The sequence below is a fragment of the Dama dama genome, chromosome 4 (genome assembly GCF_033118175.1).
Source record: "Dama dama isolate Ldn47 chromosome 4, ASM3311817v1, whole genome shotgun sequence".
Taxonomy (NCBI): Eukaryota; Metazoa; Chordata; class Mammalia; order Artiodactyla; family Cervidae; genus Dama; species Dama dama.
The window spans coordinates 46812781-46835495 of NC_083684.1; the positions used below are offsets into that span (position 1 = coordinate 46812781).

General features: G+C 50.8%; 1 protein-coding gene across 1 annotated transcript in view; it reads right to left on the reverse strand.

The window, feature by feature from the left end:
* Nucleotides 1–8608, reverse strand: part of TSHZ3 (teashirt zinc finger homeobox 3) — a 69337-nt gene extending 60729 nt beyond the window's left edge. The window contains exon 1 of the mRNA XM_061138923.1: nt 8520–8608. Within this exon, the coding sequence (XP_060994906.1) occupies nt 8520–8559 (40 nt within the window). The 5' untranslated portion in view covers nt 8560–8608. The remainder of the gene's footprint in view (nt 1–8519) is intronic.
* Between the last annotated feature and the right edge of the window lie 14107 nt (nt 8609–22715).

Genomic DNA, 22715 nt, shown 5'->3' on the forward strand with positions numbered 1-22715 from the left:
AGGAGACAGGCCCTGCCCGGCGGCCTTCTGCAGCAACCCCACTTCCCTGCCTGATCTGCAGCCAGCCGGCCTGAGAAAGCCAGGGCCAGACCTGCTCCCCAGGCCGCGGGCACAGGCTAGGGAACCCCTGCCGTCACTAAATCTCAGCGCCCTCTGCGAACACCTTTCTCTTTCTCCAGAGAAGAGGATCCGCTTCTCACACATCCACTCTGGCTTATTTTGTTTCTGCGTATGCTGATTTACAGACTCAGTCCCTTGCAACACACCAAAAAACAAAATATAAACGCAGAGAATTCACACTCAAGCCGTCAGGCCAACATCAGGGCAGGACACCTCTTGACCTTTGTAGCAAGCAGGACAGAACGCAGCTGATGATGGGGGTCGAATGTCCCTGCTAGTGCTACTCCAGGTTATCCACAGGGGGAAAATTAAATAACAGGGTTCCTCTCCCACCACATCCTCCACCTCCTGCAAGCTTTGATGGCAAAGAACAATTTGCTCGTGTTTGGAAACATCCCACAAGAATTGTGTGCGCAGGGTCTCAGGCAAACTATGTCATATGGTGGCTTGATCCAGGGTAGGGGCACGGATGTGTGTGTGTGTGGTGCATGGGTGTGTGTGTGTGTGTGTGTGTGTGTGTGTGGTGCATGGGTGTGTGTGTGTGTGTGTGTGTGTGGTGGGGGGGTGGGTTGGGGGTAGGGGAGTGGAAATGTCAAAAGATCACATTTTTCGGTCCAACAGGCAACGTTGGCCAACTCTGTGATGGGATGTGCAACAGTGAGGCACAGTCCTCAGATGCCCCATGAAAGGTGTATAACAGTAGCAGTTGTAATAATAAAGCATGTATTCTGTGCTAATTTCCCTTATTGCACTGTTACAGAAAAGTGGCTTTTTCTTGTCACCCATAAGCACATGCTCCTATATTCTCTGTCTCTTTCTCTCTCTCACGCACGCGCGTGCACACACACACACACACATGGCACTTCCCATAATCCCACACCATGAGGATAAGAAAACCTATAGAACAACATCTCCTCTGATCTGAAATCTCTACTATCACTCTTCACTGAGCTTTTCTTCCATTCCTACATCTCTTACTTCATTCCATAGGCCCTCCTAAGTGTTTACCTCTCACCTCTCCAGAAGTTAATGGTCACCTTTTCTTCATTAGCCACATCTTTAAGGAAAGGGGAATTAAGATTCCTAGGCAATCAGCCTGGAGACCCCTTCAAGCCCAGGCCCATCCTCTCCAATCACTGACTTTCCTTTGGAATATCAATGAACACATCTCAGATAAATTGTCACCTGTGACCCAAAAGAGTTGAGAACACTTGTCTATAAACCAGACTTGATGAGAAGGAATTTTAGAAGGAGTGTTACAATAAGGTGTTTATATTTTTTATGTGCTTACCATATTACCTTTATTATGTGTAACATCAAAGTGATTATAGCAATTACATCTAACAGAATTAATTACAGAACTTCCCATCATCCTGGGATACATAATGCATTAGAGGTAAGGCAAAGAAAGAAAACATCTTGATTGTAGTAACTAACTATTGTTGGTGTGTATTTTCCCCGGCAGTAATGCCAAACAACAGCAGCTTTCAGGACGATGGAGAGGGAGAGTTTTAATTGGAAAATGAGGTATATTTTCTTTAAATTAAGTAACACTTTTGCCTAATAATATGTTGGTGCTATTGGACATGTAAAATCAATTTCATTTTTTAAGTATAAATCTTTAAAAGGTGCTGGTTAATCCACCCAACCAATGTTACTACATAAAGGGGAAAGCACATGGGTGAAAGACTTACAAGTCTTTACGTATGCAAAATAAATTCACTCAAGGCTTCATTAATATTAATTTAAATTCAAAACCCATTTACATTAAATTGTTCATTAAAAATTGCCTATTTTATGCAACATGCATTTCTCAAAGAACTCAGAGGAAACTGAATACATAGGACTAGATTTAATGATGGGGATGGAAAATCAAAAGTAAATGAATTGGAGTCATTTCATGTATATTACCAAAAAGCCCTTTCCTCTCCAAGGGATGGGTTCTAGTTTGGGGGACAAACAGGCTTTCAGAGTAGTTTGCTTTCTGCTACTATAAACTTGCAAATCTGACCTTCTGGGCTACCCAAGTGAATGATGAAAACAAGAGACACTGGTGGAATGGAAACCAAACTGGTGAAGGCAGCAGGTACCACCGAGAATCCCACCTGGACTCAGAGCACTGGGAGTTAGGCTTGCTCTGTAAAAAGGTACATGAATGAGCATTTGCTAGTACCCATCTTGGCCCAGAATTAGTAGTTTCTCTCTCCCCATTCACTCCGCCCCCTGCAATCCTTTATTCCCAAAGCAAGGGAATCGGAATCGGGAAGATGATGACAAGGAGTTGGTAAGTTCCTTGCTTTGGCTCCCTCCCCCTCGAAGACAATCTGAACTTACCCTGTTTCCCCAACAGCTGTTCTGGATGAAGAAAACACAGTCATAATTAATAACATGTGTCCTGACAGTATGAATTAATAATTTATCATTAAGCCCAAACAAATTTAAATTATTCTTCAAGAGCCACACCTTAGCACATTTGAGAAAATAAGATAAGGAGACAGTCAAAAAGTCCAGGTAACATGACCTTTAGAGAAATGCTCCCCCTGCCCCATATGTCTCTTGGGCCACTCTTGTTGAAATACTAAAATAATTTACAAAATTGAAAGTAATTAAGCCCAAGAATCTAAGTGCTGATCAAATCAAGTGTATGTGCTCAAAATGTCTTCTTTTTTAAATGGGGCTTATAAAATATTCAATATTTGGTCAAGGACACTATGTAATCTTTCTAATAAAGATTCCTAAATGTGGAGTATGACAGTTGTTCAGGCAAGTGGTCATAAGAAGATTATGTTCTATTACTGGTGTTTTTTTCTCAGCTTCCAAAACTGCATAGCATCTTTCTAGTCACAAACAGTAACCTGAATTTTTACACCCATGTCTAACATAAATGTTTACAAATGTTGAAAAATTAGAGAAAGCTGCCAAATCTATGTATCCATTCCTTACAATTCAGGTATAAGACTCCAGAAAGAAAGAAAAAAAAAAAATTCATAGCCATTGTTTAGTAGGATTTGAAAATTAATGACTAACTGCAAATACTGGAAACTAGAATTAATCTGTCTGAATTTTTTTTTTTATATTAAGGCTTACAGACATTTAAATGCATGTATCGGGACACTTTATCAACCTAACATAAAATTGTCATCTTATCTTATTATATGACTATTTTATGCATGTGTCAAAAGAATTTAAAAATGACTGCCTGTCTATTGAGTCTAATTACAAGTGCACATTATCTGTCTCGATGTACCAGTCCATATCATTGTTACCAAATACAATATATTGTATTCACCTTTCATTCTTTAACTTTAGACAGAGAAACCGCAATTTGGAACATAACTAGAACACACACAGTGAACACCTGAGAAGGTTCAGCATGATAACACCGTTATGTTCTGTCCTGTTTCCAACACGGGCCATGGGGTGAGGCTACAGGGGTGTTACAAAACAGCTTCTCTGAAAGGCCTCTCAACCTGGGCTGCAGACAAACACAGAAAGTAGACACACACCCTACTTTTTTTCTTTTTTTTTACTACAAGACTAAAGCTATTTTTATAGTTTGTCCAGTGATAGGCAGGAATAAAAATGGGCCAGCAGGAAAGCCTCACAAACTGCTCTCGGCATAACTGGCCTGCTCCTGTTATTCAAGATGATTGTGGGGCACCCAACCGAACCAGGACTCCCATCCTCTCCCCACTCCTTCCCTGCCTGCATCCGTAGCCCTAGCCCCAGCCTGGCTCTGCCAGATGCCAGGAAAAAGGAAAGATGCCACTTCGCCCTCCAGAAGGTGATCCTTCCCCTTCCAGAATCCCAGAAGTGGAGGGCGGGGAAACTGGGGTTTTCATTCTGGGAACTCACCTGGGTTTCATGGCATTTCCCCTGGCCCTGAACAGTCACCTTTCATTCTAATCACTTTACAAAACAATCTTTAGTTAAAAAAAAAAGCGGGGGGGGGGGGGGAACGCAGACTTGTGAAGCAATTTGGGGAATAACTGCTGATACATCAGTTATTGACTACCTGGCTCCCGCTTACGAGCGCGCTCAAGGCAAAACTGAGAACAAAATGACAACATCAACTGCTCACAATCAAGGGTGGCCCTGGAGAGCACTGAAGCTCTAACTGGCAGTTGTCAAGATAATGGGGGCAGAGCAGCCAATTCTGGAAGCTTCTCTCCCCTCCGTGGATGTCCAGGGGAATGGCCTTGGCTCCTGCCCTCTTTGTTTCTCTCCTTCAGCTTCTTAATTTCTTTTTAAAAAATTTACATTGTTCCTTTCGTTTTGCAGGAAAAGGGGGGAGGGAGAATCACAGGGTGACCAAAAACAGTCATTCTGTCACCTTGCTACCGGGTAGAGTGTCTGCCCAAAGGAGAGATGTGTGGCAGGTTTTTGAGAGCAAATGAATTCCCAAAGCGGAGGCCGAAATGCCTTCCTTAATGATCCATGTGCTTCCAAGAGGGAAAAGATCCTCTCCGGAGCTGCCTGATAATGTGGACGTGACTTAAGAAGGTTAGGATGGTGGTACGTGGCCCTCACCGAGTGTGCCATCTAGTTCGCCCATGCCTACCCACAAAGTAAAACCCCCAGGCCTTGCCACCGCAAGCTCAACCTATTCCTTGGGGACCCGCAGTGATTTGTTACTCCAGCAGGTCTTAAGGGGCCCAAACCACTTTGACAAAAGTCAAGACGCTTGAAGGTTTACCTTTGCAATACAGCTGCCTAAGAACTCCATGGACGGTTGCTCTCTTTCACCAAATAAGACTCAAAAGGTCAATGACAAGTTGTTGTTTGTTGGATTTTCTTTTTTTTTTTTGGCCGGGGGCGGGGGGACTTTAGGCAAGGGCTTATTAAGATTTTACTCTTCCTTCCAGAGAATGAATAGGAAAGAATAAAAGGTGATCTGCTATTAAGTACTGCTCGAACTTCTTTTCTGCTATCTTCAAAAAACATGCTTACTGAAAAACAAACACTACACATAGGAGAGAGAGAAAATGGTCGTTTTACCTGAAGGACACTGGCCTCTGTCACCCCGCTGCTCTCTGAGCTTCTACGGGTAACGACATTTGTCCAGCACAAATGTACAGCCCTTTGAAATTACATGCCTGGAGAAAGGAAACTCCTGCCCAGGTTTCTCTTTGGCAGGTGAAGAAATTTCTCTCTTCCCTTTGAGAAAAGACACTCAGCCATGCATAATTTCTATCAAAAAGAGAAAATCCTAAAGTGCAGAAATACGTCTTTTCAGGGATTCTTGGAGCCTGCTCTGGCCTTCTGGAGAACAGCACTACATTTGGCCTAGATGTAAAAACTGTGTGCACCTGTGTGCTATGTCTGCAGGCTCTCCCCAGCTCTCAGCCCTTTGTGGTTGTTATTCTACCCCAGACCATTAAAAGGGCCCTAATTCCTATGACATGATTATCCAGGTACCAAAGCCCATTTGTCACCTGCAGCAGAAAATTGAGTTAATGCACAACTAAAGGCAGCCAGGACTGTGTAATATCAACTTGATTACATCAAACTAGCTGCAAACCTAATTCTGCGGGATGACACTGCGTCGAGCTTGTCATCTCCAATCATTAAAGCTGTCAGGAATCCATCAGGTTTACAGCTAATTAGGTGAACACTAATGAAGCTGGCAAAACAACTTTTCTTTTTTTATGGCTGAGCGGACCTTTCAGTTTGGAGGGGGAGAAAAAATTCTCGAGTCTTCTCAAGGTTGCTGGGACTGGATTTCCAGTTACCAATCAGCAGACATCTTTCTTTTTCCCACTCTCTTTCTCTATCAGTACAAAGCAATCAATTTGTCATCACTCCCAGTATGCCACAAAAGCAGGCATGAACCTTATAACTTGCAGCTGTGAGAACTGAAAAAGGAGAAAAAAAAGAAAAATGGGAAGTTTCTTGCCCATCCAAACAAACAAACAAACAAACAAACTCACACAGCACGCATACTGGCCTGTGCATACTTATCACCAGCCTGGATGTGGAAGGTTTTTTTTTTTTTTTATTCCTCCACTCTCCTTAAATTAGTAGCCCTTCAGACATTCCCCACCCCCTCCTCCACACGTCCATTAGGCAAAGGCATTCTGATAAAGTAAATCCAAAACCAGGGTATGGGAAAGAAAAAAAGCACTCACGCTGCCAACTTCTGATTGACCATTAAGCTATTGATGAATGTGCCTGTCAGGAGAGAGACAATTAAATCAAATATGAAACAAAGTCGTTTTGACGGGTCATTTTGATAGAGCAAAACCATTCTTCCAGCTCCTATTAGTCGTGCAGTCAAGTTTTTATATAATGAACATTTCTTAACTGACCTGAGATTTCCTGGCTGGCATTTTTTAAAGGTGCAAAAAGGTTAGTGAACAGGTTGCTTTTAAAAAAATAAAATCAACAGCATACTTCCTCCTCCTCCTCTAATATTTTTAGCAGAAAGTTATCAAATAAGAGTCTCAGATTGGCAAGGTGGAAGAGAAAAGATGAAGCAACGACGGAGAGGGCTCTAAACCAAATGTAAAGATGTAATCACATATGGTTCATTTGATTGAGGCAGAGAGATACCTTCAAATGTGCATCCAAAAAGGAAAGAAAAAAAATTTTCAAAGACTGGAAGCAGCCCAAGACACTCCTACTGTCCAACTTTGTAAAGGAGTCCTCCAAACTTTGAGAGTTTATTTTGAGTAGATAAGCTCATTGCCTGAGCTTGGAATTTAAAGTAGAAGATGGGATGGGCAAAAAAGCACCAGCCAGAAGGTGACTTGAGAGGTGGCACCCTCCCTACAACCACGACTGTGATTTTCAAACTTTCTAAATTTAGGTAACTCTGAGGATAGACAGCAAAATCGGCAACATATGCCCCAAACCAAGTCTGTTTTCTTCTACAATTTCCTTAGGACACTAACAGGACAGTACATTTCTGGGAGAAGAAAGAACAGCGTTCTCTCTCTGTGACCCTGTGTGAGAAAACTCAAGTTCAGAGTGCAGCCAGTGTGTGAGGTCCACCGGCAAAGCCCTCTGAAGCCATGAGCATCATCCCCACTGCTACTACAGGCACTCACCGGCGGCATGGTTACAACACCTTCCTCCTAGAAGGGCGCCAGGCAAAGCCCTGACCCTTCTCCCTGTCCTCCCTTCTTCCACAAAAAGAAAAGCACAGAAAAGAAAGGAAGAGAAGAAAAAAAGAAATGAACCTCCACTTAACCCTCCCCTTCAGCCAGCATCTGAACCTCTGCACATCTGAGTGTTATACTCATATCAAAATACATCCCGTCCATATGTGGTCCTCTCAGCAGTCCGCCCAAAATCCCAGAAGTTGCACTGACAGGGCCCGAGTGACGTCACAGAGCTTGGCCTCACCATTTCGAGTGATTTATTGATGTTTATTGGGAATGAATAGATCAAAGGCAGCAGCATGACGGGCGATCAATCAGTCATCAAATCAAGGGTGGCAAAGGGCCAGAAACCCTTCTTCCAAGCAACATGCCCCCAACTGACATTATTGCAAAATAATGTTATGTGTGTGGGTTTTGTTTTGCTTTCAATGATGCTTTTTCCAGAAAAGAAGAGGGGAAAAAAAAAATCGGCTCAGTCTTAACAGGAGTTGACACACTCCTGTAAAAAAGAAAAAGAAAAAAAAAAAAAAAAAAAGGAGCGGGGCGGGGGGGCGGGGGGCGGCGAAGTAAGTACTCAGATACGTCCCAGAACTAAGTGCTAGGAGGAAATGAGGGTGGGAGAAGCAGTAGAAGAAGGTGGGGGTGAGCGAAAACGAACCAGGGTAAAGAGAACGCCAGCATCTAACATCGACTTGACAGTCATCTGACAATACCCAGACCCAGTGCGCTCTGGTTTCCACCGCTGTGCCCGGTTTGGGCCCAATAAATGAAGAATCAATCGGATTAGCAGTAAGGTGGCCAGAGGGACCCGCTCGCTCACTCGTTCGCTCTCTTTCGCCCGGCAGATACCGGGCAGTCCCCCGCCGGCCGGCCGCGGGAGGACACAGAAGGTGTCCCGGGGAACTCAGGTGACCCCGCCCGCCCCCCACAGAAAGAGGCAGAAGAGGGCTCCTTCCCACCCCCTCGGCGGCCAGGCGGGGAGCGAAGGAGGCAGGGACTCAGCCCCGCTCAGTTCAGCGCGGGCGAGCGCGGTTCCCGAAGTGGGTGCGAGCGGGAAGGGGGGCGGGGGGCGGCGGCAGAGCGCAGCGGGGCGTCCGGGGGGCGCCGGTCCGCGAGGCGGGCGCACGCACCAGACAGGAGGGCGGTGAGCAAGCCCGGCGCCCCGGAGTTACTCTGCGCGGCCAGAGCGAGAGGGGCGAGGAGCGGGGCCAGGAGCGGGGTCGCCGCCGGCTGGAGACGCGGGGCGAGGAGAGGAAGAGGCGGCGGAGGAGAGGAGGAAGGGGAAGCGGCTCGTACCTGCTGCGCGCCGGGGCGCCTGCTGCTTCCTCCTCGGCATGATGCTCCTCCGGCGACTGCCACTGCCGCCGCCGCCGCCGCCGCCGCTGCCGGGCTGAGAGGGAGGGAGGGAGGGGCGGCGGGCCCGCGGGGGGGGCGAGGCGGGCCGGCTCTCAGCCTCCCCCCCGGAGAGCGGCCGCCCGCAGGATGCTGCTGCGCCCCGGCTCTGCGCGTCCCCCCCGCTCCGCGCTCCGCCGCGATCCCCGAACGTGCGGAGGGAAGAAGGAGGGCGGGCGAGGGAGGCGCGGGGAGGGAGGAGCGCGGGGGGAGGAGGCGGCAGAGGAGGAGGAGGTGGTGAAGGAGGAGGAGGAGGAGGAGGACCGCGCTGCCGGCGGAATGGGAAGTTTGACAAATCGCTCCAGCGGCCGGAGGAGGAGGGGCGGGGAGGAGCGGCAGCCCTGCCCCCCCCCCCCCCGCCCCGTCCCCAGACGAGGTGCGCGGGGTTCGGGGCCGGGGGGCGGGGAGCGAGGGGAGAAGGCGGGCAGAGGGGTGGGAGGAGGAGCACCGGAGCGGCCCCGGCCGGTGAAGCCCGGGTCCCCGCCCCCGGGCAGGAGGGTCACGGCATCGGAGGGGGCGCTCAGCCGCCGCCGCCGCCGCGGCCCGGGGCTCAGCGGTCCAGTCTTCTGCCCGCGGCGCGGCTGGAGCGGCGGCGTCGGCAACAGGCAAGCTTAAAGGAAAAGGAGATGATCGTGTCACTCGCCCGCCCGCGGGGGCGCCGCGCCCCCGCTCCCGGCCCCGAGCCTGTCTAGGACCCCCGCCCAGTCCTGGGAGGGGGTGCCGCCCCTCCGCCTCCGCCTCTTGCGCGCACGCAGGGGCGCGGCGCCGGCTCGGCCGAGCCTGTCCCGGGGCACTAGCTACTCCCGCCCGCCCCTCTTCCCCACCCGGCCTCGCCCCCTGGCTATCCCCCGCAGCCACTCCCGGGCCGTACTCCTTTCCACAAGCCGCGTCCAAAGCCCCCAGCCCAGACCCCGGGCCTGGGCCCGTGCACCCCGGGGAAGCCAGGGCCCGCGGGCGGGCGCCGGCGCCCTCGGGGGAGGAGGCGGACGAGGCTTGGAGCGGGTGGGGGCTGCTCTCAGACCCCGCGCGCCTCCCGAGCTCCTCCCCCGGGACCCGCCGCCGCCACTTCCCCCAATTTTTTTTTTTTTTTTTTCCCGGGCAAACTTTCCCGGGCCCGTCCTGGGGGTCGGCGAGGGAGGGGGTGCCTCTTAAGTTTCCTCTCCAGACTGGGAAGATCACGGTACCTCCACCACCCCTAGCCCCCTAGGCGCCGGACCGCGCCCCCCACCACGGGCTCTGGCAGATCCGAGGGCGGGACGGGGGCGGGGGCAGGAACTCACACACTCAAGCCCATCCCCCGCCCCGGGGCGCCCCGAGAGGGGCTACCGCGCCCCGCGCCTGGCCTTCCGGCAGTATTGGGCAAAAAGAATTGATTATTGATTGGGTGATTGGGGTCGCCTAGGCTCCTTGCGGGCCAGCCCGGCGGATCGTGGAGAGGAGGAGCTGGCAGGGCTGAGTTGGCGGCGGGGCAAAGAGGGTTCACTTACTGGCGGCCGCGAGGGCGCGGGTGGGCCGGAGCTCACTGGGACGACCCCAGGGCAGCGGCGGCTGAGCGGGAGCCGGAGCCGGAGCGGCGCGGGCGGCGGCGCATCGATGCGCTGCGGGCTCGATTGCGTCTCCCTGGGCCAGCTCTTGGGCCGGGAATGGGGCGGCAGCGGCGGGGCCGGCTCCGGGCGCTGCCGGTCGGCGGTGGCGGGAGTGCGGGGGCGGTCGCCAGGCCCACCGTCCCTTAGGCGGTGCTGCTTCTAGGCGCGCCGCTGGGGCCCAGGGAGTCCCCTGTGCGCCGTGTGCTAGAGTCCGGGCGAGGGCCGAAGCCCCGCGCCCTGGGACTGACTGCCTGAGCGCTCTGGGAGCTGCAAACCCCGGCCTTCTTCCGTCTTTCCCTATCCGCCCCCCCCCCCCCCATGTTTCTTTTTTAGTCTCTTTCTCCCTCTTCTTCTGCCCCCTCTTCTCTTTATTTTTTCCTTGTGATTGTTTTTTTGCAAGTTTGTTTTAAAAGTTCACAGGCATACTTTCTTTTCTTTTAGACCTGGAGACCTCGATCTCACCCTGACGGTAAGATCAAAAGTCTCCGCTCGCCCCCAGCCTGCGAGCTTGGGCTCGGTCCAGACGCCTCCCTGAATGCAGATGTGCTGCCGCCGTCCTCTGGGGCTATAAAGCCGCCTCCTGCGCCTTGGCGTGCGCAGGAGCGCACGGAGTTGCGGGATGCGGACCCTGGGCGGTTGCGGGGAGTTGGAGTCTAGCTGCGGCTGGGCCCCGGGCTGGCCTCGTGCGGCAGACTCCGGGGCGGGCGCGTGGCGCGGAATTGGTGCCTGCGGCCGCAGAGGCCAAAGCAACTGTCCCTCCAGGCCCGGGAGACGCGGGCGTGGGGCGTGAAACGCTTCTTGCGAAGGAGAAAACGGTGAGTTGGCAGACGCCGCCCGCGGCCTCAGGATTCTAGGATTCTGGTTGCGGCACTGAGCACCACTTGCCTGAAGGAGAGTAGGCGCCGCGGGAGGTCACCTCCTGCAGCCCTGATTGACCTTCCACACGCCGAGCGCCCGCTTGGGTCCACGGGTTGTAGCAAATGCACAGCGCTGGGCACCGTGCTTGGAAGGCTGAGACTTTCGCCCTGGCTCGTGCTCCCCCTCCTCCTCTCCTTCCCCGCGCAGCTTTTCAAACCTCAGTTCCCTCCGCCCTCTCCCCCTGTCGGCCGCGGCCTGAGCTCCGGTCTCGGCGCAGCCCGCAGCCACCGCCCGGTGGCTGCCTCGCCCTCCCCCGCTCAGGCGCCGCGCGCAGTGCGATCCGCCCCAACATCTGTCCGTCCAACCATTGGCGCATCCATCAGTGTCAGTGAGATGCACATCGCCGCGACAGCCCATCACGCACAACACTGGCTATGCGGGGTGCATACTGCGACCGCGCTACTTTGCCCAGGCACGAAAACAAGGTTCCGGCCCGGCTTGGCACAGCTTGGAACCCTGATCTCTACGGGGATCTTTTAGCTACACCTACCCACTTTAATATCGGGACCTCTAAACATGATTAGTTTTACAGGCCATTCTAGGGATGGGACAGGTGCAGGGGAACAGTGTCAACCTAGCCCTTGCATTCTGCAAAGTTCTCTGCCCCTTTTCCGTGGACTGGGTGTGGCATAGGAAAGAAGGGAGGTGGGTTTCCCAAATCCGCAGCAAGCACGATATAGACCTGGAAGCTACCTCAACTCCGTGGCTTAAATCTTCAGCTTGGCGGAGTCTAAGGCTGTCGAGGTCGCCAGGCAGGTATTAGCCAGAAGGTCTCAATCTAAAAGTTTGCCAGGCCCCACCTGGCTGCTTCGTACCATGGCCTGGCAGTGAGGAGACAAGAAGGGAAGAAAAGAGGAGGGATCCATGCGTTCTCACGGATTCGAGTGAGAACTATGGGCTCGATTTAGGGAGAAATAGTTTCTGGGTGGCAGTTTGTCTGTAATTCACACGTTATTTACAGAGGGAGAGAGAACGGGGTCATAAGTTGGAGAAGCCAGTGCTTTGCAGGGAGTTGCCGACCATTCCCCGAGAATGCTGACCCCGGACGGTGGTGGCCTGCTCCCCTGCTTTTGCTTCTGGCTATTCCCTATGTCCCCTAACCCAAGATCCAGAAGACAGACACCTTCACATATGTCCCTGATCAATCAATCTGGCCGGGCCAAGGACCTTTCATGTCCTCCCAATAACTTCAGAGGAAGAGTGTACATAGAACCTCCTCCTGGGACATCTGTGGGACGGCTGTCCCTGGCACTTCCCCTGATATATTTGTGTTATTACTATTGAAAATATATCTGTCCGGGTGCCTGGTGAGTTTAGTCCCTCCGAGTCAACTACACACGCGGGTCAAAAACCTGTGCGTCTCATGGTTCCGCGATTCCCGACTTCAGAGGGATACAGAAACCGGTTTCAGGCGTGCGCCGAGGCCTGCGCGGTTCAGAAGGAGGCCAGAAACCGCTGAGGCGGCGCCAGCTGGGGCGCCTTCCTTGGGAAGGACGGTCCGCGCTCTAGGGTGCCGGCTTCGCGCACCGCATCCAGCAGCCGAGCCATTTCCACGCTAGACTAGAGGGCGGAAAAGCCCGCGCCCGGCGGAGGAGTTAGAATTCTGTAGAAGGCACACGGTGCAGAAATTTTTGTACCCCACTCTGAAGAGTTGCAGATACCTTTCCTTTGAAAAGCAACAATAGGGTTCTACCCAGCAGAAGCACCTGGTAACTACTTAGCCGCGTGAGTCACGCAAAAAGTGGCCCCCTCTGGGAAGTGCCGTATTTCTGAGAATAATTTTTTACACCCCTAAAAATAAAAGGAGAAGGGGGCTGAGGGACAGTGGGGAGATGCCAAAATGTCCGGTGGCAACCGCCTGTAGGGGAAACTGGCAGCTCCCATTGCGATCAGCTGGACCACCCTGTTAAGAGCCCCCCCAAATTCCCAGGGGCCATAAAGACAACTCCTGACCCCCAAGATTGCCCCTCTTGGGCGCAATGGAACCCCGCTCCTCCTCTGCGGCGGGATTTTGAGCCCTGTTCAGTACAAATGGTCCCAACAGCCGTTCCTTCAGGTCAAGGGGTTAGAAGCCCGACTCCAGCTCCCGGAACTCACGGACCCCAGGCGGCAGCGCCGGGCCTACCTGAGCGGGTCTCTCCCATCCCCGGGAGCGTTTTTGTCCTTGGCTAACCCGAGCCTAGCCGGGAGAAGTCGAGGAGGGGAGAAGTACGCAGGCGTGTGGTTCGAAACAAGTGTGCGGTGGAGGGGCGAGGATCCTGACCGCGGCGCGCGGCGCCGGGGAGTCAGGAAGTTCGCGCTCGGGAAGGAGCATGCGGGCCACCGCCTGGAGGCAGCCGAGGTTGCCTTCAAAGTGCGGTTGGGGGCTGAGTGACCGCCGGCCGGTCCCAAACCAGGCTGAATTGAGTGTGTCCTCATTTGGGATGGCCAGAAGGAAAAAGACGTCCGCAAAGAAGGCATCCTTGCAGCTGGCTATCCAGGCCGGGTAGCCAGGGCGGGCTGGGGACCCAAGGGTCTAAATACAGACCTTAGAGAAGGGTTCTCTGGAGGAGGCGCGGGCCGCCCGCAGGGACAACGCCCTCTGGGAGCCTACACCCCATGTCAAGGTGTGAGGGGACCTGGCCCGCCCGGTGGGCCATTGGGGAGCCCAGTGCCTGCGGGAGGAGGCGGCAGAGAGGGCTCTCCAGCCGTCGCCCGCCTGGAACGTCGGCACTGTGGTCTGGACCCTTCGACACACCTTGTCACCACAACCTGGGCTAAGCAGGAGAAGGTACCCTGGGTGCTGAGAGGCGGACTGCCACCACCTGCATACCTCAGCCCGGGATTGGGCCCAGGACCTCAGCCCCTGCCTTGGCGGGAAGAATTCGGACCCTGGGGCCAGGCCCTAGCCAGGCGGTAAATTGTTTGCTGAAAGTGCATTTACACAGCAGCGAAGTTTGTTTCTCTTTTTCCGGTAGCTTTGTTTTAACGAACCAGATGTTTTGTCTGTAAATTCTCCCAAGAACTTTTACAGTTTTGACGTGAAATAAACCTTGGAAAATCGGAGCGGTATATTAATGCCACTTCTGTGGGGCCTCGGGGGAGCTACATCAGGCTCCCAGGGATGGGAGCTGGGGGCGGGGCAAGGCACTCCTGGAAGAAAAGTAGGAGACTTCAGTTGGCCCAAGAATTGGTGCTGAGAATGTAACTCTCCCCAGTCCCCTCCATCCCACTCCCCACACACTTGGGTACACAGGCTACCAACCCTTCCTTCCCAGAGCTGGCTTCCTACTTGGTAAATTTCTTGTGTTTCTGACACAGAGGTCTGGCCCAACTTTGCAACTCTGCTCTCTGCAGGTCTGCCAATCCCACCAGGACCACCCACTCAAAGGCAAAAAGGACCTTTGATCTTCCCTGGCCAGCCTTGAGATCTGCTGTCTGCTGGGGCGGAGCGGAGCAAGGCTGCCGGGGGCCCTCCCTGAACTGGGCATGACTGGGACTTCCTGAACTTTGGATGGAAGCTGACCCGGTCATGCCCCCTAGAAAGCCAGAGCCAGCAGGTCCCCTCCTTAATGTCTCATTTCCCCCTGCCTCCCCCCTCCCGCCCCCAGACTTGGGATTTCCAGGCAATTATAAGCATATTTAAAAACAAAAATTCAAAGCTATGTACCTAACTGGGAGGGAGGGAACGCCGTTATTGGAAGGGAATCGGGGTATGCCTACAGACCCATCTCCTAGCTGGGTGATCGGTGGGGACTACTTTCTGGGGTTTCCCAAGACCTGCTGGGGATTTTCCGTCCCTAACACCCTGGGGCTCTCCTCTGCTCTCAGTACCGGATTTTCAGATTTGGGGAGCACAGTTTAGACTCTGCTCAAGACTAACCCTTCACCGAACTTTTCCAAAAAACTTTTTTCAGGCGATCTAATATTAAAGAAAACAGAAAGTCTTCGTCTTTCTATCTAAGAAAGACAGATGTACATTAAGACCGGCTTGGAGGACACAGTTACTGGCAAAATGCCCTTTGATCAAATCCCTTGCGTTGACCTGAGTTGCTCGGGGAATTTCCAGAATTACTCGCTACAGCGAGGCGTGTTTTTTCCCACTCTGGGTGAAATGGATTTCTATAAACCATTTAGGCAAAGCTTAAGGAAAAAAACTCTACACTCAAGGCAGCAGCCGCCACTGTGGGGCTCGCCCCTGGCTGGAAGCAAGCAGCTCTTTGCTAGCTGGAAAGCAAAGGTGCCCAGCTCTTCCCGCGCGGATGCAAGTTCCGCGGACAGAATCCTGCCTGTGAATCACCGCGAGGCTGAGCTCAGGCTCGTCCAATGCAGGAACCCGGGAGAGGAGGAGGTCTCAGAAATCGAGCCACCAGGTCTTCTCAAACCAGACAGCCCAGCGTTGCAAGCCTGGTGACCTCATTAACTAGCCGGGGAATTTGCAATACGAGGAAGAATTTCGTTTTCTCTTTCTCCTCTTCTAATCGCTCTTCTTTTCTTATATATTATGGTTTTGTGTTTGTCGCTGAATTTCCAAACGGGGAAAATCGAGACCGGGCGCAATTCTCAGTAGGGCAGGTACAATAGAGGGATACTGGGCTGGGACCTCGTTCTTTGTCATTTTTATTTCTTGAAACTTGGGTGCATAGCACTTGTATTTCCAGAATTGCAAACCCAGAATTCTTCGGGACACGGTGGCCAGCAGGTTGAGTTTCTTTGTATGCGGATAGTCTCTTTTTTTCGGCAGCTTTGATAACTCCAAGAATTTCCTCTTTCACAGAGCAGCTCTGAATTCTGCCTTCCCTCTTCATCTTTCTGCCACTTTTCTTTCCCAAATCTTCCTCCTCTTTCTTCCTGTTACTCTCTGGTTCCTTGTTTGTCTGCTATCAGTTGTGTCTGGACCCCATAACAATTTGCCAAGATTATTTATTTCAAGTCTATCCAGTGTTCACCCCAAAGAGGTCTAGTCCTCCTCGCTGTGACATGGCAGAAGCGGTCACCCAGTGCACAGATTAAGAGAGAACAAAGTAGTTTGTAGCTGCTGCAGTTTTTTTAGGGCGGGCAGGGGAGTCGGGGGAGGGGGGGGGAGGGGGGGCGGCCAGCAATAGGTTGATACTTGGTTTAAAACAAAAGAACATGTTAAGAAGTTTCAAAGCTGCCAATAAAAACCTTTAAGTGGCTTGTGATTCAGTGCCTCGAGTTGCGGCGATGGCATTGGTAAATGACTCTAATGCCCAAAGAAAAATATTACAAATGCAGCTGTCTCGGCCACCAATCGGGCGCCGCTCTCCTGCGCGGGCGGTGGCTCCTCTCTGGCGCGAGGGCACCCGTATTTGCATGATAAATTGACCAGACTGGCGGCAGCCAATGAAATATTCAAATTAGGCCAGGGGTTAGGGGTGGAGTCCCTGGGGCGCCCTCTTTGAGCCCGAGGCTGCAGCTGGCGGTACCACCTCTCCAACAGCGCCCTCTAGAGGCAGGACGGGGGGGCAGCCCCACCCGCCCCAGGAATGAGAGAGGGGAGAGGCAGTGAACTGGAGTGCTCTTATCACCTGGAAGACTAGGTCTCTGCACTCTTCGCGTGCAGTTGGATGGCAGAGGCAGATGATGACGCCAAAGAGGGGCTTAAGAAAAGCTCTAGCGCCTTCACTCCAACTCCCTTCTCTAGGTTCTGGTAACAAATCTAGCATTTGCGTGAAACGTGTGTTTGTTCCATTGAGATGAACTTCAGGATAAGACCCTTGCCAACCCCAGATCTTGACCACCCTCTTCAAAGCCCTCCAATATTGAAATTCTGGAGCAGACAAATCCAACTTGCACGGAGCAGAAGACTGTGTGCCCATGCAGGTCAGGCTCACTGGAAGCTGGGATTGGGAGTTGGGGTGCTGCGGGAGCCTGACCCCTGGGAAAGCCTGATCAGGCTGTTTCGGTGGGTGTGCTGACAACTGGCTTCAGCTACAGAACTCCTCCCCTGGAGAAACGCATCCTGAAGGAAGTGCCCACACCCCGAGGCAGGAGCTCCTGTCAGTGTGCAAAGGCATGCAAGGAGGGACCTGTCTATAGCATCCTTCAGGAAGAATGTGGAAATAAGGCAGTGTGCAAGTGCACACGGAAGGGACTGACCCTGCCCTGATGCTGACCTTTGGCCTCTAAGAGGAGACTCTGCAGGCACCAGGAGAGCTGGCCTTCTGACCTGGTTCTGCCTGTGGCTCAGGACTCAGTGGAGACCTTTGCCTGGGACGCTGGATTGGCTTCCATCAGGGACCAGCAGATAGTTCTTGTCTGCTCAGCATCTCTTCTTTCCCACCACCTCCCATGGCCCATCATTCCAAGTACCCACCATGCCCCTGCAGGCCTATACACACACTTTCAATTGAAGTATAATTGATGTACTGTGCTTAGTCGTTCAGTCATGGCCAACTCTGTGTGACCCCATGGACTGTAGCCTGCCAGGCTCCTCTGTCTATGGAATTCTCCAGGCAAGAATACTGAAGTGGGTTGCCATGCCCTCCTCCAGGGGATCTTCCCCAACCCAGAGATTGAACCCAGGTCTCCCATATTGCGGGAGGTTCCTTTACCATCTGAGCCAGCAGGGAAGTCTTACAACATAGTGCTAATTTCTGGTGTAGAGCAAAGTGACTAAGTTATACGCATATATACATTCTTTTTTAAAAATATTTTTTCCGTTATGATTTATCCCAGGAGACTGGATATAGTTCCCTGTGTTGTGCAGTAGGAACTGGTTTATCCATTCTAAATGCAATAGTTTGCATGTACTAACCCTGAACTCCTAGTCCATCCCTCTCTCCACCCCTTTTCACTTGGCAACTGCCTGTCTGTTCTTCCTGAGTCTGTTTCTATTCTGTGTATTTTTTAAGTGCAGAGTTTTTAAAAATGCAATTGTCTTCCTCTGCTGTGGAGTGGTGAGCATGCTGCTCTTTCTCCATCTCTGCAGGAATTAGAATCGGGGCCCAGCTACAGACTGCCCTGGGGAGTGCTTGATCCCCACCCCGCTCCCTGCCAAGGGGTCTGCAGGTGGCAGTCAGGCTGCAGGCGAGTGTGACTTCTAAGGAGAAGGGCCCTCTAGGCCCTGCTTTGCAGCCACCCTCAGCTCAAGTCAGTCATCTGCAGCCATCCTCCCTGGCCCCATTCACCGGAGAGGGGGCACCCTGGTCAGGGGGTGCTCTCAGAGCCTGGACCCAGGCTGGCTAACTGTCCATAAATACACACAGAAAAGAAACTGGTAGGTGTTGAATACAAATTTGACAGAGAGTGAATTGTGACATCACCTGAGAGATATTATCAATACCTTTAAAATCTGTAGACCCAATGAGGGGGGGTAAATTCATAAGAAGTCTTTCACATCATTTAAGGCGCTTAGGAGTGTTTCGGCTGCTGAGAGGGGCTCTGGCTCTGGGTTTGCTGGAAATACTGGTGGGCAGTAGTGGGTGAACAGGTAAGTTCAGGTACCAAAGGGCCTTCCTGCTTTTTGAGAGAGTTTGCAGTTCCTACTGTCTTGAATGTCTGGGGACAGGGTTCCCACTAGGAGAAGGCCTGCCGGTCACAGAAGCAGCAAGGTCTTTGTATTTCCCTTGCCTCTGTGTCACGTGGCAGGGAAGCCTCCCTTCAGCCTCCCAGCAGCCCACAATCCCTCCTTCCTGCTCCTCAGGCCTCACCTGTCGGCCAGGAAAAATGAGACTTGAAAATGGGCCAGAGTCATCCTCCAAGAGGGAAATTTGTCAAGGAGTCATGCCCGTCTCAAATGTCCAGAAATGCCAGCTGCTCTTTCTCTGGAGGATGGTCCTATCTGGGGCATGTCAGGAGTCTGGAAGGTAGACAGTGAAGGTGGGAAAGTAAGAGGGCTGACTCTCCAGCCCAGGATGCATGACAGCATGCAGGAGAAGTAGGAGCGGCAGCGCAGAAGGCCCAGGTGCACGTGTGCACACTTCAGGTGGGTGCAAGCTCTGCCCATGTGAGGCAGGGCCTGGGCTGGTGGCCCCTAACTCACCCAGTGACCTCGAGCAGATTGCCCCACCCTGTTTTGAGCCTCATTTCCTTCATCTCCTTCTTCAGCCCTGAGTAGAAAATCAGGAAAGAAAAATTTGATCCAAGTCAGAGAAGTCCTTCGAAGCTTTTACTTCTTTGCACTGTATCCCGGGAGCTTTCAGGGCTAGACCAGGGTTTGAAAGAGGCATGGGGTTACTAGCTGTCTGCCCATGGGCGAGTCATGGCAGAGCCCACTTCCCAGGTAGAGCCAGGCTTCCCTGGGATGATGGATTTGTGTTGACGCTTTGGTGAAACACTTGGCAGACAGTGGTTGTCCAGTGATGCTGACCTCTCCTGCAGCCCTCTGAGAAGGGCAGCCACGGGGTCAGACCTCCTGAAGACAAAAGCTTATAAAACAGGCTGAGGTTGGATGCCCCAGAGGATACTGTGAGTGGGACAAAGAGAAAGAAAGCGGAGAGGTGCAGAAGGCAGGGCAGGGCACAGGCCTCCTAACTTCCTGGGAAGAGTGGGCATATGCAGGGCGAGTAAGGTGGATTCTCCAGGCCTTTCTGGGAGCTAATTAAAGGAATGGGTTTAGTGAGGAGCCTCGCTGATATTTCTATTTTCCCTGTTAGTAGTGACTGGAATTTGTACCATCCAGGTCAGATGGAAAATAGAAGCCTGGAAAATCTGACATTCTCATTGATTTGCTCACCTCGCCATCGCTACTTGAGAGAGAAAGCAGTGTGACTTCAAAATTGCAATTAGGAGCCAGCCTGTGAAGGGTTCCTCACATGAGCTCCTGCGCTGTGTGGCTCCCAGGCCTGCCTTGCCTCATTGCCTGAGGAGGTAGGTTCATTCATAGTTTTGAATGAAGCAGGGGATGCAAACGTGTCACACCTCCTCATGGGAAGGCTCACATACAGTCTGGCACTTTGCTCTCATTTTGGTCAGGTCTTTGAAAAGATGGCAATTTTCCCAAGTATTAGCTTCCTTTCAAACATTCTTTAACCTTTAATGTTTTGTAAGTTGATGAAAAGGTCGTTTGGTTCTGAGGATGCTGCTCTTTCATAATTGTTCAGCTATCAGGGTGAATTCCATCCAAATCTTGAGTTCTTTAATGGGGCTCAAACCACTACCACCACGACCACACACACAAACACACACACGCACACACACACACACGCACACACACACACACGCACACTCTAGATACTATTTTTCGTTACTCATCTGTGTAAATGTATGTGTGTATGTCTATATATTTGCATCTGTGTACACACATGTGCTTCTAGAGACTTGAATTTAGATTAACATCGCAACATTCTCACAGAGTGACTTCTTTACAGGAAAATATCTATAAAACTTACTTTTTTGAATGATATGATTTGCTAAAGATTGGATGATAATCATTCCTTATGCACTGCACATTTTCCTGAGTTTTTAAAAAAAGAGTCTAGTCAATTTCTAATTTAACGTTTCATTGTTGTGCCTACAATAAATGTGTCCAGAAGCCTAGGAGACCTAAGATGTTTTCTTACTGTCTTCTTACATAGTGACACGGATTCTCATAGCTGTTCCCTGCCACTTTTACCTTTCTAAGCTGATAGAGTCCTGGAAACAGATGTCTGGACTTGTTAGATTTATGTTTAAAATAAAGTTAATAGGCTCAAATAAAAGCATGAAAGAATTTTATACAAGGGAACTTGGTGAAGTTAATGCCTGAACCAACAGTATACAGCTTACTCAAGAGGCATTGGGTGTGGTCTCCTGTGTTTCGGGCCGTGATGATTGAAATTTTAAGATGAAAGATCTCCAGGCAAATAAGGATAGCTGCGTCATGTCTTTGTCGATTCGTGTAAGGAACAGATCTGGTCTGAACTGCAATGAATTTGAAACAGCACGCTGTCAGATGAGCACATTAGACTTAAAAGACAGAATTGATACTTTTCAAAGGCTTCGACTTTTACTTGAAAGCAAGCACTTCTGAAAGGCCCCTGGCTGGAATAAATGGTAATGAAGTAAAGCAAAACTTGTGACCATCCGGATAGTCTCTCTCTGGGAACACTTCTCTAGAATTCTCTCAGATTTAGCCCATATTCCAGGCTCCGGACTGGTTCTTGGCACTTCTCTGGTATCTGATTATTTTTTGACTTCTTATGTTTCTCTGTGTGAGATACATTAAAAATGTAGAAGAAGGTGTAAATCATATGTGTATGGCTTAGATAATAATTAGAAGACCAACACTTGCATAACTACCATGCTCAGTCACCAGAAATGATCCCCCAGCCCTCTGATTATCATCACCTTTCCTGGAGGCCACCACCGTCTCTACTTTGTAGTCATTGCTTTATTACCTTGCTTTGTAGTTTTAACACTTCGGTACAAATACCCCTGTGCCTGTATTTTAAACTTTGCGTAAAGAAAATCGTAATGAATGAATCATTTTGTGTCTTATTTCTTTCACCTGGAGACTTGACTGTGTGAATGTGTGCATTTGGTCATTTTTAAAGCTGTGGATCGTGAATTTATTGCAATATAGTAGGTTTTGATTTTTTTTCCAGTTTTTTGGCTATTATGAAAAATGCTGCCGTGAACATGCTTATTCATGTGTTGTGCACATGTGGGAGAGCTTGTCTGTTACACATACATGTAGGGGCAGGATCGCTAAGTCATAGAGTATGTGTATCTACAATTCCCAACTGTCTTCCAAAGTAGTTATGTCAATTTTCACTCCCACAAGCAGTGTTTTTACATGTCCCCATTGTTCTACATCCTTGTCAGCATGTGATATTTCAAGCTTTTCTTCCCCTTCTTTTTAATATTTTCTAATCTAGTGGTTGCTGTCACTGTCTCTCTGTGTTTAATTTGAATTTCCATGAATGCTAATGGGTTTGAGTGCCTTTCCATATGTTTATGGTCACTTGGATTTCCCTATTCATAAGCTTCCTGTCCAAGTCCTTTTCCCATTTTTTTGTTGGATATGTTTTCTGTTGTTTCGCAGAAGTTCTTTATTGCCCAGTTTGCTTCAAGTTGCTTTGAAACTGTGGATCAGAACAGAAGTGTTTCAGTGAGTTCCATGATTGCATTTCCTAGGAAGCTTTAGTCTGCAGGTAATACCACCCCCTGCTTATACTGGCTTAAGGAAATCGTCTAGTGGTAAATCCTGGCTCAATTATACAAACAGGAAGCTAGTTTTCTCTACCCTCTCTTAACTCTGTTCTCAGCATCATCTCATCCTCAAGGTGTTTTGTTTGTTTGACTTCAGGAGTGGTCACAAGTGGTAATTAAACCTGCTTGCCTCTTTGTCCACATCCAATAGGAAAGAGAATTAAAACAACAACAACACCTTGTTACTGGCCCATGTAATCTACATCCTTCCCTCCAGTTTTCAGAGGCCACTTCTGTGGACAGCAGCCATCCCCAGGGAACACCATACCTTGATAGACTTAATCCCTTGTAAGATAAAATGAGTGATGGGGGGCAACCTCAAACAGCCACACATTCACTGCCAAGCCTGCCGGGGTTTTACATGTTTATTTTCTAACTTACACAGAGTAAATTCTCTCACTTGGTGTATAGTTCTCTGACTTCTGACATATTCATGGAGTTAGATAACCACCACCACAATCAA